We start from the raw sequence: 15,415 nt of genomic DNA, 5'->3' as shown, positions 1-15,415 counted from the left end.
AAATAAAACAAACTCTGATCAAGACGGAACTCTACAGTAAATAACCAATTATGCTACAGATGCTGGACCCGCGTCGGGAATGCTGGCAGAGACTCGGAGTAGACTGGGAAGATATAAATATGAGCGGTCATTAAGAGAAGTTATCACAGTATTAGGGCCACTACTAAGTAGTAGGGCCATAAACGGTGATGTTAAGGTGGGGGGCACTATGGGAGCAACATATAACTAAGGCCAAGAGCAATAATTTAAATACCTTAAATACATAAGTGTTCATTACTTCTATAGCACAGTCATGATAATGGAGTATTCCGAAATGGATAACCCCTCTTTATATGTAATATAAAACCCATAGAGTGAATTTCTCAGTTCGAGACCTTCTACAAGACTGAAGAGTCACTATAAAGAGGTGATCTTGCTGTGATAGACTCATGGTGAGCTCATGCAACACAGCATTGCATATCCCTTACAGATTTCCTTGCCATTAGAAAATGCAGATTATTGAAAGCCTGTATTGTTTGCTTTATATAAGAGGCTGTTTTATTTTATTTACCGAAACAGGACTCCTAGGAAAGACAGGGAAAGTCCTAATAACCCCACCCACACACAAACAGATGGAAAGTGAAAGTTCTAACTGCTCCAGCCACACATAGTGATTGGCAGTGAGAGTCCTGATTACTCCGCCCACACACTGACACTGATAATCCAGATTACCCCACCCACACACAGTGATTGACAGGGAGAGTCCTGATTACCACACCCACACACAGTGATTGACAGGGAGAGTCCTGATTACCCCACCCACACACAGTGATTGACAGGGAGAGTCCTGATTACTGGTTCTTTGTTAAGGCCACTATAGATTAAATTGAACTTTCTACTTCTTGCTGTATTGAAACTCAACCTGTTTGGCATTGATGACCTAAGGATACAACACAATCTCACAACACACTAACTAAACCCATGAAAGCCTGCAATACGAAACACACATATCATATTCTGATGCTGGGATTCTGTGCATATGAACTCAGCATTGACAGGGCCCACTGGATACCTAAACCATCTAACCTCCCTCAAAACTGAGTGAGATTTACATTTTACCATGTGAAAGATCAACTTCTCTCTCAATCTAGGAAGCTAAAAACCCTTCCTGCACCATATGATTAAGTGAAAAGGTTTGTGGACCTGTGAGCAACGACACTTCAAGCAAGACCCAACCAAATCCATCCCTCCTAAGAGAGAAATACTTTTCTAAAGGTGGAGATTCTCCACAAAAATCCCTAAAATCCCTATGAAATGGAAAAACTCCATCAAAGCCATTAAGTCGCTTGAAGAAGGATTAAAAGTTTTGGAGATGTGGGGATTAACAAAAGAGCAAGACCAACTCATCAGTGGATCCAGAGTGGCGAGTGAACGGACTGACATAACTTCAGCTCCTTTAGAAGTTAAGAATTGATGACCCCTAAGAAAGTACTACGTGCATTGTGGGTATCAAAACACATGTTAATAATTGTTATGTATGTTTGTTCTCTTTATGTTTTGACTGTAGGCCTCTCAAACTACCATGGAAAGCGAATTCTAGGCATTTTGTGTGTAGATATGCTTTATAGTTATCAAGCAGGTAACTCTCAGATACATGAATAACTCTCCTATCACTTAATGTGAAGGGACTAAAAGCCACTTCAGACATTCTACTCTTTGGAGGGAGGCACTGAAAGAAAAGTGCAGAAATTTTGGGTGACAGGTCCTCTTTAAGTAATCTTGTAGGTAACTGTGTATTCTGTAATCTGAGTTTCCAAATTGTTGAGGGATTTCTGTAGACAGGCGCCCACTTGCCTTATTATTATAATTTAATAATAGAAGTATAGGTGGTGGCAGTGAGGATTGAAGCAAGTGCCAGGGCTAAGAGAGTAAAATTTCGAGTTAAGTTGCCATCTTGTATAAGTGGACGGGGCTTTATGTGCTAAATTTTGAGGCTTTCTAGCTTAGGTACATCCCATAACGTAACTCCAGAGTGGATTCATCACAGGACACTAATAGGGAAGTCCTGTCTATATAGAGGTGGATAACAAAATCAACGCTTCCCTTTAACAACTACCCTAATGATTTCTGTATCCCACCACAGTTCTTTGTGCCTACATAAAAGCTGGTCTAGGACATCATCTTTGTAAACATCTATCATGTACTTTGAGGACAAAGAGTTGGCAAAACAAATTCAGCACAAAGAACAGGTAATAGCTGGGCCACTTCAGCAGATATATGACTAACAGATTACATAGAGTTTTATATGCAGGGAGCACGATGACCTTTCTTTAATAATGCCGTAACTCATAAGATAATTAGAAGAAGACAAAGGTCCACATCAAATCATTGCATTAGTCAGGGTGCAGATGTTGTCAGACTCCTTAAGTCATGTTAATTATCTCTTCAGATAACATTGGCGCAGAATCATAGCATCTTTACCTTGAACAAGAAACATGGGCGATACTTGATTTATGGTTAGCGCTGTCACAGACCACAACGTTCTCGACAAGGCTATCCTCAGTGTTTTTTTCCTGCTTGAAGGCTGTCTGATTATTTTCAAGGTGTATTAAACCTTGGCAACACACAGTAGCCACTTCAAACCAATAGGATGACAGCTCAAAGTAATGTACAATATACACTAGAAAACAGATGCGTACCCACTGTACCACCTAACCTATGGCTTTGGGCTAATCACAAGACATTTGGCAAAGTGTCCTTTGCTGGTTTTCAGCCTTACTTCCAGTGACATTCTGGAACCCTTCTGTCAGGTCAATTAGTTATTGTTATATAGACAACCCATGAACACATGGGTTCAGGGAGACACAGAAAGTGAGATAAAGTTGTCTACTCAACCTCCGGTATGGCACAACACTCGCCCATAATCCTGAAAATCCCCTTTCACTCGCCTCAGCACGATAGTCTTCCACCAACTTCTCATTTAATATAAGCCTAGTCTGTAAAGGAATGATATCAGGCCAGAAGTCAGCCCAGGTAGCATATATATCACTTAGACACAATCATGGGGATTCGTGGCTCAAGATAAAAGAACATTGCCTAGACAGACCTGGGATGGATTCTAACTTCTCAATGGGAGGTCACAGGGAGGTCTATGGTTGCAGTGCCATCAGACCCATCTGAATCTCTAGTGTCTTTTAAGAATGATTATTACCCACTTACTCTGCTTCAATTGAGAATTCTGCATATTTCCTCCTTAATAGAATAAGACCCAGGTGTGTGTTCACCCCGATACAAGAAATGTATTTGGCATATGGCTGGAATGGCCCATAATTCCATATATGACACATGAAGTTAATGGCCATATATTCTTTTTTAATTATGAAGTGAATTCTTGGTGCCTATGAGTCTGCTCAAAGTCTGAAAAGGCTTACACCCCCAGTGGAGTTAAAGGGATATTCCAATTTGAGAAAATTAATGTTATTGTTGCACCTGTGTGACCATGGTAAGTTTTATGTCTATTGGAAAAAAACATGGAAGCTTTCTATAGAAGCACAGCAAGCAGAGAACTAGAAAACCGTGAGGAATTGATACAGAAAGTGTATTGTATTGGAAAGTTGTATAACCTTTTATAATACAAACAATAACATTAATTTGCTGTAATGGGAACATCCCTTTAATGGTCCTATACAGCTTGCATTAAAAGACATCTACCACCAGGTTGAAGAATTGTAAACCAAACACATTTACACGCTGGTGTGTGCCCCCTCTGGTAGGATCCACTCTTCTTTTAGCTTCTTATGCTATGGTCTTTCAAAATCATGCAAATGAGCCCTCATCATGCAACATCTATGGAGCCGGCAGCCCCTCAGGCTAAGAAAACAAGGGCAGAAGAAGCTAAAAGAAGAGGGGATTTTTGCCAGAGGGGACACACACCTGCAAATAAGTGTGCTTGGTTTACAATCCTTGTTCCTGGTGGTAGATGTGCTTTTAGGCTGGGGGAGGTGGGGGGTAGTTGTGACATGTATAATGCACTAATGTACATGAAAAGACCTGACATGCAATCCCCCATTGCTGTATATTTCTATATTCATGACACCGCCTATATAGGGATCTCAACTTCATTGCAACAAGGTCAAATGCTACCTGCTACCTTTCAGAGTTGTTCTGGTGGAGGGGACAGCTGGCCCAGGAAGGTAGGAGTATGCCGGTGGTGAAGCACCATATATGAGGCAGCTAGTTGTCAGAGACATACCAAGTTCAGGGCAGACAACAGAAAGACAAAGGGGCACATTTACTTACCTATCCGGTGGAGTTATAACAAAAGTGCATTTTCCGATGATAATGCTCTCTGCTGGGACTCACATAGACTGTGGGGGTCATTTACTAAGGGCCCGAATCGCGTTTTTCCGTTGTGTTTCCCGAATATTACCGTTTTGCGCCGAATTGCCCCGGGTTTTTGGCGCATGCAATTTTTAAATGTGTGCTTGACACGCACTTACCTGCACCCAGGGTGGCTTGGTGAACTCCAGCGGACTTCAGCGCAGCAGCAACACCTAGTGGACATCGGGCACACTACCATAGTGAATCGCCGGAAGACACAAATCAGCGTCGGAAAACCTGCCGCTGGATCGCGAATAGACCGGGTAAGTAAATCTGCCCGTGTGTCGCTTCCCCGCTCAGGTCCGCCGGAGTTCACCTTCCTCTTCCTGGTGCATCTAAGTGCTTGGCTTGCGACACAATTTGAAACTTAAATCCCGCGAATCAGTCAGATTGTCCAATGGCACGCCACCCTATTTCTGTCGCATGAAAGCCAGCGCAGCTGCGCCAAAATCCGTACCTGTGCGATACAATCCACTGTTACCCGAAAACATTGTAAAATCCAACGAAAGTGTGTTCAGGGAAGGCAGACAGAATTCAAGGAAGAGTCAAAAGGGTTTTGCAAGGTCATCAATAGAACAGAAACCAGGATCACAATTGTAGACTTAGAATACAGATGTGATGGGAACATGGACATCCAGATAACGCAGATACAAAACACCTAGGGAACACAAAGAGCCACAATGCCCATGCACCTCCATGTCTCTGTATAGGGCGCATACACATAATTGCTTCTATTATTGCTCTTTTCAATGTACATATAAATATGAAGTTTATAATGTAGTTTTTCAACCTCCACCCTGGGCATTCCTCTCCCACAGCATACGCGATAATTCTCGGTAAGTAGGTGGGATTCCCATATTTTTGTACATAAAATGCAGGTACTTCTACTTTCACTTGGAATAATGGGGTTTACATAGACAAAGTAAAAATAAATTTGTTGTGTTGGAGGATGTACTGGAAGAGACTTGTTGCCTTGGTCAATTTCTTCTCCAAATCCTCTCCATCACAGTCTTCACTGGAAGCTGCAGCTATGAAGCAGTCTTGTGAGTCTACTACTACAATACCGCAATGTTTCCTTTTCCCTCTTTTATTAGAGATAGTTCTTGAAGGTGTCCTTGGTCGTACTGTTTGTTCTACACGGTCCTTCACCTGTATCTCTGCTAACATCTCACATGTCTGATGAAGTTCATGATGAAGGATGCTGACGCATGGAACCACTGCTTGTTCCACATCTGGTACAAAATATTAATATATATTTGAGTGAGGATGACTTTACATGGCCATCAAATATCGAGAATATGTTTTCCTATAACTGAAAGTTGTGTCATTCCTTATTTATATTGTTATTTCCAATTGAGTTTTGCTACATAGTCTGACAGCTTAAAGGGAACCTGTCATCAGGGACCTCATTTTCACTAAAGATAGATTGTAAAAGCCTATAAATCCTGCAGTGCACATCTGCCTCTCTGCCTTTTCTAAGCATTTGCATTACAATATAATTGTATGTTATAACTTACTCTTGCATCCTGACAAAATCCTGGGGTAGTCACAGGGGCTGGACTTTGGTTTGGATGCATTTCAAAAAACAACATGTGACTTGTGTGTTACTCACTCCTCAGAGCTTGGCCCCCACCTTTGTGCTCCTGTACAGCTCTACCTCCTGCTTCTTCTCAGAGGTCACAGCCTGGTCAACCTGACATCAGTACAGGAGCACAAACATGGAGACAGCCTGCAGCTCAGACAAGTCACATGTTGTTTGAAATGCATGCAAACCAAACCCCAACCCCTAGGACTACTCCAGGATTTTGTCAGGATGCAAGAGTAAGTTATAACACAATTATATTGTAATGCAAATGCTTAGAAACGGCAGAGAAACATTTTTGCACTGCAGGTGTCATGGGCTTTTGCAACCTGTCTTTAGTGAAAATGAGGTGCCTGGTGACAGGTTCCCTTTAAGTAATGGTTGGAGAATGTGACCCACAAATGGCGACACCCAGTTATCAGTTTATTAAGACATTTTGAGTTGGAATAACATTCAATGAAATCTCTCTGAATCTAAGCTACATTAACCTGCATTAGCTGCATAAACTTGCCGCAGGCACTACACAATGAATGGAGCTGCGCTTCCAGGGTCCCCAGTTCTCAAGGTGAGCAGTTGCTGTGATCATCTGATTGCTGGGGGTGACCCCACTGATATTAATGACCTACACTTTTAGCTATTTTACCCTATTTTACGGCTTTGATTTCAGGGTCTTACCATAGACAGGCTAGACATTGCTTGAGAGAACAAGAGATGCTGTAGGTGGTAGAGACAGACCTTTTTTTCCCAAAACTTGCATCTTATTGAGAAAAATACAGAATCCAAAACACGTAGATGTCAGTACCTGAGTTGTTTAGATGAGTCGGCTCTAACTAGAGGGGTTTCCACCGAATGTTCAAACAAAGCACCTCCTGGTCCTGCAACAATATAACAATATTATATTTTTTTAACTACTGAATGGAATGAAAACTTAAAGGCGCGCTATTATTTCAGCACATAATACATAATAATAGTACAAGCAAATATGAGGAACATTGCTTCTTGCCTCATTTATCAGACTCCTTTCCTCCTTGCAGCCGTTTTCTAAACTTCTCGTTCACTAGGGGAGATTCATCAGACGTGTCTGAGGTAAAACCGCTTCCCCGCTGAGGTCCGTCGGAGTTCACCTTCTTCTTCCTGGTGTATGTGAGTGCTGATCTTGCAACACAATTTGCTATGTTAAATCCAGTGCGTTATCTGAATCCCTCGGATTGTCCGACGGCCCATGCCCCGATTTGTGTCGCGTGAAAGCCGGCGCTGATGCGCAAAAATCCAATTGTGTGCACAAAAAAAACCCTGTTAAATGCGGCACAACACAGAAATCATCAGGAAACCCAGCGAAAAACCCTTAGTAAATGAGTCCTAATGACTGCTTGACTTTGTTCTCGATAAAATGCATCAAAAAGATGATAGTTAAAGGGATTGTACAAACTTGTTTTCACAACACATAGACAGTCAATGAGATATCCCACAGGAGATATCGGAGCACTGTACACTATCATTCCCAGTACTGAATGGAGCGTCCAGAAACATTCTTGACCTTCTGTTTCATTCAATTATTTTGAACATGACCCCATTACAGTTGACTGCGGGGGCCAGTTCTCATGATCGGTAGGAGTCTTAGCAGTCAGACCCCCACCAATCAGATGAGCACTATTATGAATACAGCCTGATTTTGATATTGTATATTCCCTGTTGTGATGTGCAGTATGATATGATGGATGGACATTTAGATGAATGGCCATCCATTATCTTAGGACCGATTAGGACTCATGTGGGCCAGTGTCAAGGATGCCTTGCCTTAAAGGAAATCTACAATTAGTTTTTATGTATTGTGAACCAAACATACCTTATGAATGCAGTAGCTACACTGATGATGAAACATATCTTGTTTAATCCCTTATCCGGGTGCTTTTGCTCCAATAAAATTCAGGACCTTGGAAAAGCTGGGTTGCATGCAGGTTGCTTGCATAAACTCATTATACCGAACTTCCTGAACTGTCCAGACAGGACTAATCAACCTGAGCTGGATGACTCATACACAGCAGCTGGGGTATAGTGCACCGATTACATCTGCCTGTCAGGGACAACACAGTGTTGACTTATTCTTGGCTTATGCTGGGAAGGACAAGGCGGGAGCAGCGGATAATAAGGGTAAGGAGAAGTGCTGAGCCAGCCACAGTAGCGATAGAGCCCCAATATTATAAATTTAGAATTGTTTTTTCAGCAAAACCACTCGGTTCAGGGATTAAACAAGATATGTTTCTGCATCAGTGTAGCTACAGCATTCTCAAGGTATGGTTGGTTCATAATGCATCAAATCAAATGGTAGATTTCCTTTAAAGGGGTTTTTTAGTTCATCAGAGGTACTGCTGGCACTTCAGACCTCTTTACTCTGCCCCTCCATGGATTTTCCAATAAAAACCTCTTTAACCTCCCAGTGTAGATTGAAACCGACATTTTTATTTAAAAGCCAATTTCTAGATGTTCCATAATCCCTTTACATTTTACTGTAAGGGTCATTGCCAGCAAGTTTAGTATACATTAATACATACACTTATCGTAATAAAAATAAATTCCAATGCCAGCATAAATCATCCGGGAGCTCTACCTTTCCGAAATCCACTGTGCGCTGCTAATGGCCGGTGCTCTGACTGTCCTATATTACAGCTGTGGTGGAAATTGCTGAGAATCTGTCATCTCCCGACCTAACATAAAGATTCCAGACAACAATATAAGCCTATTGTTCCAGTTTTATAGAGATATCCGGATGTTCTCTCTCCGAAGCCCAGGCCATCTATTAAGTCGTCTAATTGGACCACAGGAGGTTTGGCATTTTGTATAATTATTTTTCATTCCAAGTTTAGGTTATTTTTGCCAAAGGTACAGATATAAAAGCTGTGGTGATTACATGGCATTTCCAGCTCCATGGATCCCATAGGATACATGAAGACTAGGAGATGAATCCTGGAAATTTTTCAAATATTTTTGTTGAAATTCTGGCTCTGAAGGATTGTAATGTATGTATCAAGTGCTAATATGTAACTACCCATTAGGAGTCATACAGGCTGTCTAATTATAGAGGGCCGGTATGACTCCCCATAAGATGTAGTTCACCATAGGGATGGGATAATTCCAAAAAATTTGATTTTGGTGGTTATGTGTTTTATATTAAATAGGTAATGAAGACATCAACATTAGCATTTATGCTGTAGTCAAAACCTGTGTCTGCCTAAAATCTATTAAGGATCCAATAAAAGAAAATATGGATCGAGACCTGACATAGAAATAGTCTTATGGAGTTGGGGAATGAGTTGGATACAGTTTGTTAAATGTATTCACATTGCTGGTGTTCCCAAAGGCCAAACTACATTATTAACATCTACCACCAGGATGAAGGATTGTAAACCAAGCACACTGACAGGGAGGATCTGCTCTTCTTTGAGCTTCTTATGCCCCCTATAGCAAAAACGGCTATATAAATTATGCAAATGAGCCGGAGCAGGCTCATTTATACCCGTGGACCCAACAGCCCCTGAGGCTCATTTGCATAATGGAAAGCCTTTTTTTTAAAGCAGTGGATAACAAGCTAAAAGAAGAGCAAATCCTGCCATAGGGGGCACAGACCAGTATGTCAGTGTGCTTGGTTTACAATGATTGATTCTGGTGGTAGGTGTCCTTTAAGTGTGATTGTATTGAAGTACATGGAGTAGGTCCTTCAGGTCCTACTGTGCAGGTCTTCAAGTCAAAGATGAAATGTATATAAAAGACCCAGTTGGAATAGCTGCTAAATGTTGCAATGACTGATGTAACAGATATAGTTCATTGTAATAATAACCCCAATACTTTGGTCATTTCAAGGTTTTAAAGGAAATCTACCATCAAACTCAAGGGACAGTTACTCATAGATCCAGGCACTGTCACTGTGATAATCTTCTTATATGTGTTATCAATGGCCTCCTTCCTTCTAAAATCAACTATTACTATTATGCTAATGAACCATAAGGGTTATAGAAGACGTTACTAGAGCCCCTCCGTGCTACAGCTTCACAGCCTAAAATTATGGTGACGAGCCTGCAAGGCTAATGGGACGTTACCAGAGCCCCTCCGTGCTGCAGGCTGTTAGTGTGTCACCCTCTGCTCCTACACTACACTTCCCTCTGCCTCATGTAATCTCATTGTAGCACACGAGGTATCAGCACACAGTGAAAGGGGGAAGTGCTCCGTGCTCACTGCAACAGCCTATGAATCTGTAGCACGGAGGGGCTCCTGGAACCACCCCAGTAGACCTTTAGGCATCTTAGTGTAAGTTTACATTGATTTTAGAACATATATAAGAAGATCACCACAGTCACGGTGCCTGGATCTATGAGTAAGTGTTTTTCATGCTTGATTTGATGGTAGATTTCCTTTAATAAGAAAAATATAGGAATAATATTTTTACTGCACAACCTCTGCGGGAATATTAGACCCCTGGTAGACGCTGTACAGGACGTACGCGGCATTACGCCTATATGCAATAAATCACATTTGTAGAGTAAATTAGATAAAGAAAATGAGGAGAGGATAATTACGTTTTACTTTAATTCCGTCAATCTATTATCAGCACAAATCCTGTTAGGACTTCATAAACTCTTATTAAAAATGGGGTAAATAAATCCCCCGTGTAATTTAATATGGCAGTAAATACCGGGAAAGATTAATGTGGCGCTTGTTATCTAGTATTGCCGTTAGGATACTTCCTTTTTTATTATGCCTTGATGTGATCTTTATGGAGACACTGGACTGGTTACATCCCTGTTTTATTAGGAACATAAAAAACTTGTCCTGCACTTTTTTTTAAGAACTTCTGTTTAAAGCCCCTGCTGCATGATATAGTCACGTGGTTAAATAGTTACAATGGGGCTTATTTACTAAGGGTCCGGGGATTGCACTTCCATGGTCAGACAATCCGACTGATTCGGACTGATTTAACTTTCGAATTGTGTCGCAAGACAATGCACTTACATGCACCAGGAAGAAGAAGGTGAACTCTGTCGGACCTGAGCGGGGAAGCGACACATGCAGGATATCATGCGCACAATCTTAGTGAGTCGCTGCAGATGTGTGAATCGCGGACAATGCACTTTCGGGGAACGCGGTCAGGACAGGTAAATGTGCCCCAATGAGAATAAGAGCGAGCTCAATGGAAGAAGGGAGCAAACCTGTACATCACATCCGGTCACACAACCATCTTCCTTCTGCTCCAGCCTTAGAAGGGAGATAAGTGAAGGATGCACAACTATAAGCGGGACCACCAGGGCCACAGGTACAGAAGCTGCAATGGGGCACATCAATCAAAGAGCCCATTTATAGTTGGACATACAAACAGTGATGTCAGTGGAAGGTGGAAAGAGAAATGTAACTGAACAGTGATAATTGTGTGTGTTATCCCTGTACTGTGACATCACATCCCTGTCCTGGACATCACTGTGTGTATTATCCCTGTACTGTGACACCACTGTGTGTATTATCCCTGTACTGTGACATCACTGTGTGTATTATCCCTGTACTGTGACATCACTGTGTGTAATATCCCTGTCCTGGACATCACTGTGTGTATTATCCCTGTACTGTGACACCACTGTGTGTATCATCCCTGTACTGTGACATCACTGTGTGTATTATCCCTGTACTGTGACATCACTGTGTGTATTATCTCTGTACTGTGACATCACTGTGTGTATTATCCCTGTACTGTGACATCACTGTGTGTAATATCCCTGTCCTGGACATCACTGTGTGTATTATCCCTGTACTGTGACACCACTGTGTGTATCATCCCTGTACTGTGACATCACTGTGTGTATTATCCCTGTACTGTGACATCACTGTGTGTATTATCTCTGTACTGTGACATCACTGTGTGTATTATCCCTGTACTGTGACATCACTGTGTGTATTATCCCTGTACTGTGACATCACTGTGTGTAATATCCCTGTCCTGGACATCACTGTGTGTATTATCCCTGTACTGTGACACCACTGTGTGTATCATCCCTGTACTGTGACATCACTGTGTGTATTATCTCTGTACTGTGAAATCACTGTGTGTAATATCCCTGTCCTGGACATCACTGTGTGTAATATCCCTGTACTGTGACATCACTGTGTGTATTATCCCTGTACTGTGACATCACTGTGTGTAATATCCCTGTCCTGGACATCACTGTGTGTATTATCCCTGTACTGTGACACCACTGTGTGTATCATCCCTGTACTGTGACATCACTGTGTGTATTATCCCTGTACTGTGACATCACTGTGTGTATTATCTCTGTACTGTGACATCACTGTGTGTATTATCCCTGTACTGTGACATCACTGTGTGTATTATCCCTGTACTGTGACATCACTGTGTGTAATATCCCTGTCCTGGACATCACTGTGTGTATTATCCCTGTACTGTGACACCACTGTGTGTATCATCCCTGTACTGTGACATCACTGTGTGTATTATCTCTGTACTGTGAAATCACTGTGTGTAATATCCCTGTCCTGGACATCACTGTGTGTAATATCCCTGTACTGTGACATCACTGTGTGTATTATCCCTGTACTGTGACATCACTGTGTGTAGTATCCCTGTACTGTGACATCACTGTGTGTATTATCCCTGTACTGTGACATCACTGTGTGTATTATCCCTGTAGTGTGACATCGCTGTGTGTATTATCCCTGTACTGTGACATCACTGTGTGTATTATCCCTGTACTGTGACATCACTGTGTGTATTATCCCTGTACTGTGACATCGCTGTGTGTATTAACCCTGTACTGTGACATCACTGTGTGTGTTATCTCTGTACTGTGACATCACTGTGTGCATTATCCCTGTACTGTGACATCACTGTGTGTATTATCCCTGTACTGTGACATCACTGTGTGTATTACCTCTGTACTGTGACATCACTGTGTGTATTATCCCTGTACTGTGACATCACTGTGTGTATTATCCCTGTACTGTGACATCACTGTGTGTATTACCTCTGTACTGTGACATCACTGTGTGTATTATCCCTGTACTGTGACATCACTGTGTGTAATATCCCTGTCCTGGACATCACTGTGTGTATTATCCCTGTACTGTGACACCACTGTGTGTATCATCCCTGTACTGTGACATCACTGTGTGTATTATCTCTGTACTGTGACATCACTGTGTGTAACATCCCTGTCCTGGACATCACTGTGTGTAATATCCCTGTACTGTGACATCACTGTGTGTATTATCCCTGTACTGTGACATCACTGTGTGTAGTATCCCTGTACTGTGACATCACTGTGTGTATTATCCCTGTACTGTGACATCACTGTGTGTATTATCCCTGTAGTGTGACATCGCTGTGTGTATTATACCTGTACTGTGACATCACTGTGTGTATTATCCCTGTACTGTGACATCACTGTGTGTATTATCCCTGTACTGTGACATCGCTGTGTGTATTAACCCTGTACTGTGACATCACTGTGTGTGTTATCTCTGTACTGTGACATCACTGTGTGTATTATCCCTGTACTGTGACATCACTGTGTGTATTATCCCTGTACTGTGACATCACTGTGTGTATTACCTCTGTACTGTGACATCACTGTGTGTATTATCTCTGTATTGTGAAATGACTGTGTGTATTATCTCTGTACTGTGACATCACTGTGTGTATTATCTCTGTATTGTGAAATGACTGTGTGTATTTCCTCTGTACTGTGACATCACCTCGGGTATTATCCCTGTACTGTGACATCACTGTGTGTGTTATCTCTGTATTGTAACATGACTGTGTGTATTACCTCTGTACTGTGACATCACTGCGGGTACTATAACTGCACTGTGACATCACTGTGTGTATTATACCTGTCATGTGACATCACTGTATGTGTTATCCTTGATATTTTGGGACTTTCTTTGCAGCTGTTTTTCTAAATCTGCCTGAACTTTTTCACAGTACTGAATGTGTAAGAGGCCTGAGGCATAAAAGCCTGAGCCACCGCGCAGAGCGGAGCTTAATAATCCGCAATTCACTGTCCAGGCCTCTATGATTAGTCAGATTGTTCCCCTCCATAAAATGTAACATGTATTTTGCATCACTCTTCTTTACCACAGGACGTGGATCTCACGTGGAAATCTCAGGAAATAGAATAAAATCACAAGTGAGGGGTTTTTTTTTTTTACCAAGTTGAAAGCAAAGTGCAGCGACTGTGACACTCACAAAGATTTCTACTAATGGCTTTGGCCGGTGAATGGACTTTGCATAAAGTGCGCACTTACCGGATTTCTCACACCGGCGCTATTAATGTCAGTACTGGGAACACTTCACGCATTGTATTTTTAACCGACTGCATTATTTTACCTTTTACATTCTGTCATCCAGTCGAAATTGGTTGCCATAGAACAACAATGCCTGGGAAAAGAGGGAATGTATTTCCAGGTCTATTGTGACTGTACCAGGCGTCCAGTGGGCAACAAATTATTTATTTCAACCCCTCTGTACATGCAGTACTCTACACGGGAAGTACTAGTCGGGTAGCATCAGTCTCTACTTCTTTAGTTTTGAATTCTAGAAAATGTGTTTCATTTGAATTTTTATTTTAAATAGAATTTATTATTGAGTTTTTTTTTAAATGGTTCCATAGTGTAAAACAGTAGTTTTACAGGGAGTTAAAGGAAATGTACCATGAGGAACCTACTATCAGAAGTAGATCTGCTGGTAGATACCTTCTGCCTGCCTCTGCCCTAATATGTAATTAAATAATCCTGGAACCTAACCTAACTTGTTAAAAACTTAATTTTAGCAATATGTAAATTGACTGCAGAGGCTACTGGGGCGTGGAGTAGCCTTAGCTCCCAGTGCCCGCCCAGGCTAGTACAAGCCCCAGAAGGCTCTGCAGTTACTTTACATATTACCAAAATAAAGTTTTTAACAAGTTGGGTTCTAGGATTATTAAATTACAGATTAGGGCAGAGGCAGACAGGAGGAATCTACCATCAAATCCACTTCTGATGGAACAGAACGGGACAGCTAACAGAGCGGGAAAGCTAGATTCCTTGGGATTTTTTCCAGGGTGAATCCCAGAATAGGCTGCCTCGGAAGTTCCTTTCTGTATGGGAAGTGTTAGGCCCTTTTCACACTTGCGTTTTTCACGCACATTTTCTGCACGTGCTTTTGACATGCAGAACTTGCATTGCATTCTGACCCATTGTAATCAATGGGTCTTTCAGACTTGCATTTTTTTCATGCACACACGCACGTTTTTTTAAACACGCCTGAAAAACGCATCATACAAGTCTATGGAGATGCATAGTCTGAGACACATGCAAGTGCAATGCGTTTTTGACGCATCAATTGCCATAGAAAAGATAGAGCTCAGTCCTGAGTCCTTTTCACGCGCATTATCTGCGGGTGAAAAACGTATTGAAATTGCATTGAAAATGCACGTA

The 15,415-nt window shown here is 41.8% G+C and overlaps 1 protein-coding gene across 2 annotated transcripts in view; it reads right to left on the bottom strand.

The window, feature by feature from the left end:
* SGCG (sarcoglycan gamma) overlaps nt 1-15,415 on the bottom strand; it is a 145,092-nt gene that overhangs the window by 9,142 nt on the left and 120,535 nt on the right. For both annotated transcript variants that reach the window (XM_072134299.1, XM_072134301.1), the window contains exon 6: nt 6,744-6,816. In XM_072134299.1, coding sequence (XP_071990400.1) covers nt 6,744-6,816 — 73 coding nt within the window. The remainder of the gene's footprint in view (nt 1-6,743; nt 6,817-15,415) is intronic.

This window comes from Engystomops pustulosus, chromosome 2 (genome assembly GCF_040894005.1).
Source record: "Engystomops pustulosus chromosome 2, aEngPut4.maternal, whole genome shotgun sequence".
Taxonomy (NCBI): Eukaryota; Metazoa; Chordata; class Amphibia; order Anura; family Leptodactylidae; genus Engystomops; species Engystomops pustulosus.
The sequence above is the reverse complement of the archived record's forward strand: the minus strand, read 5'-3'. Positions and strand labels throughout refer to the sequence as shown.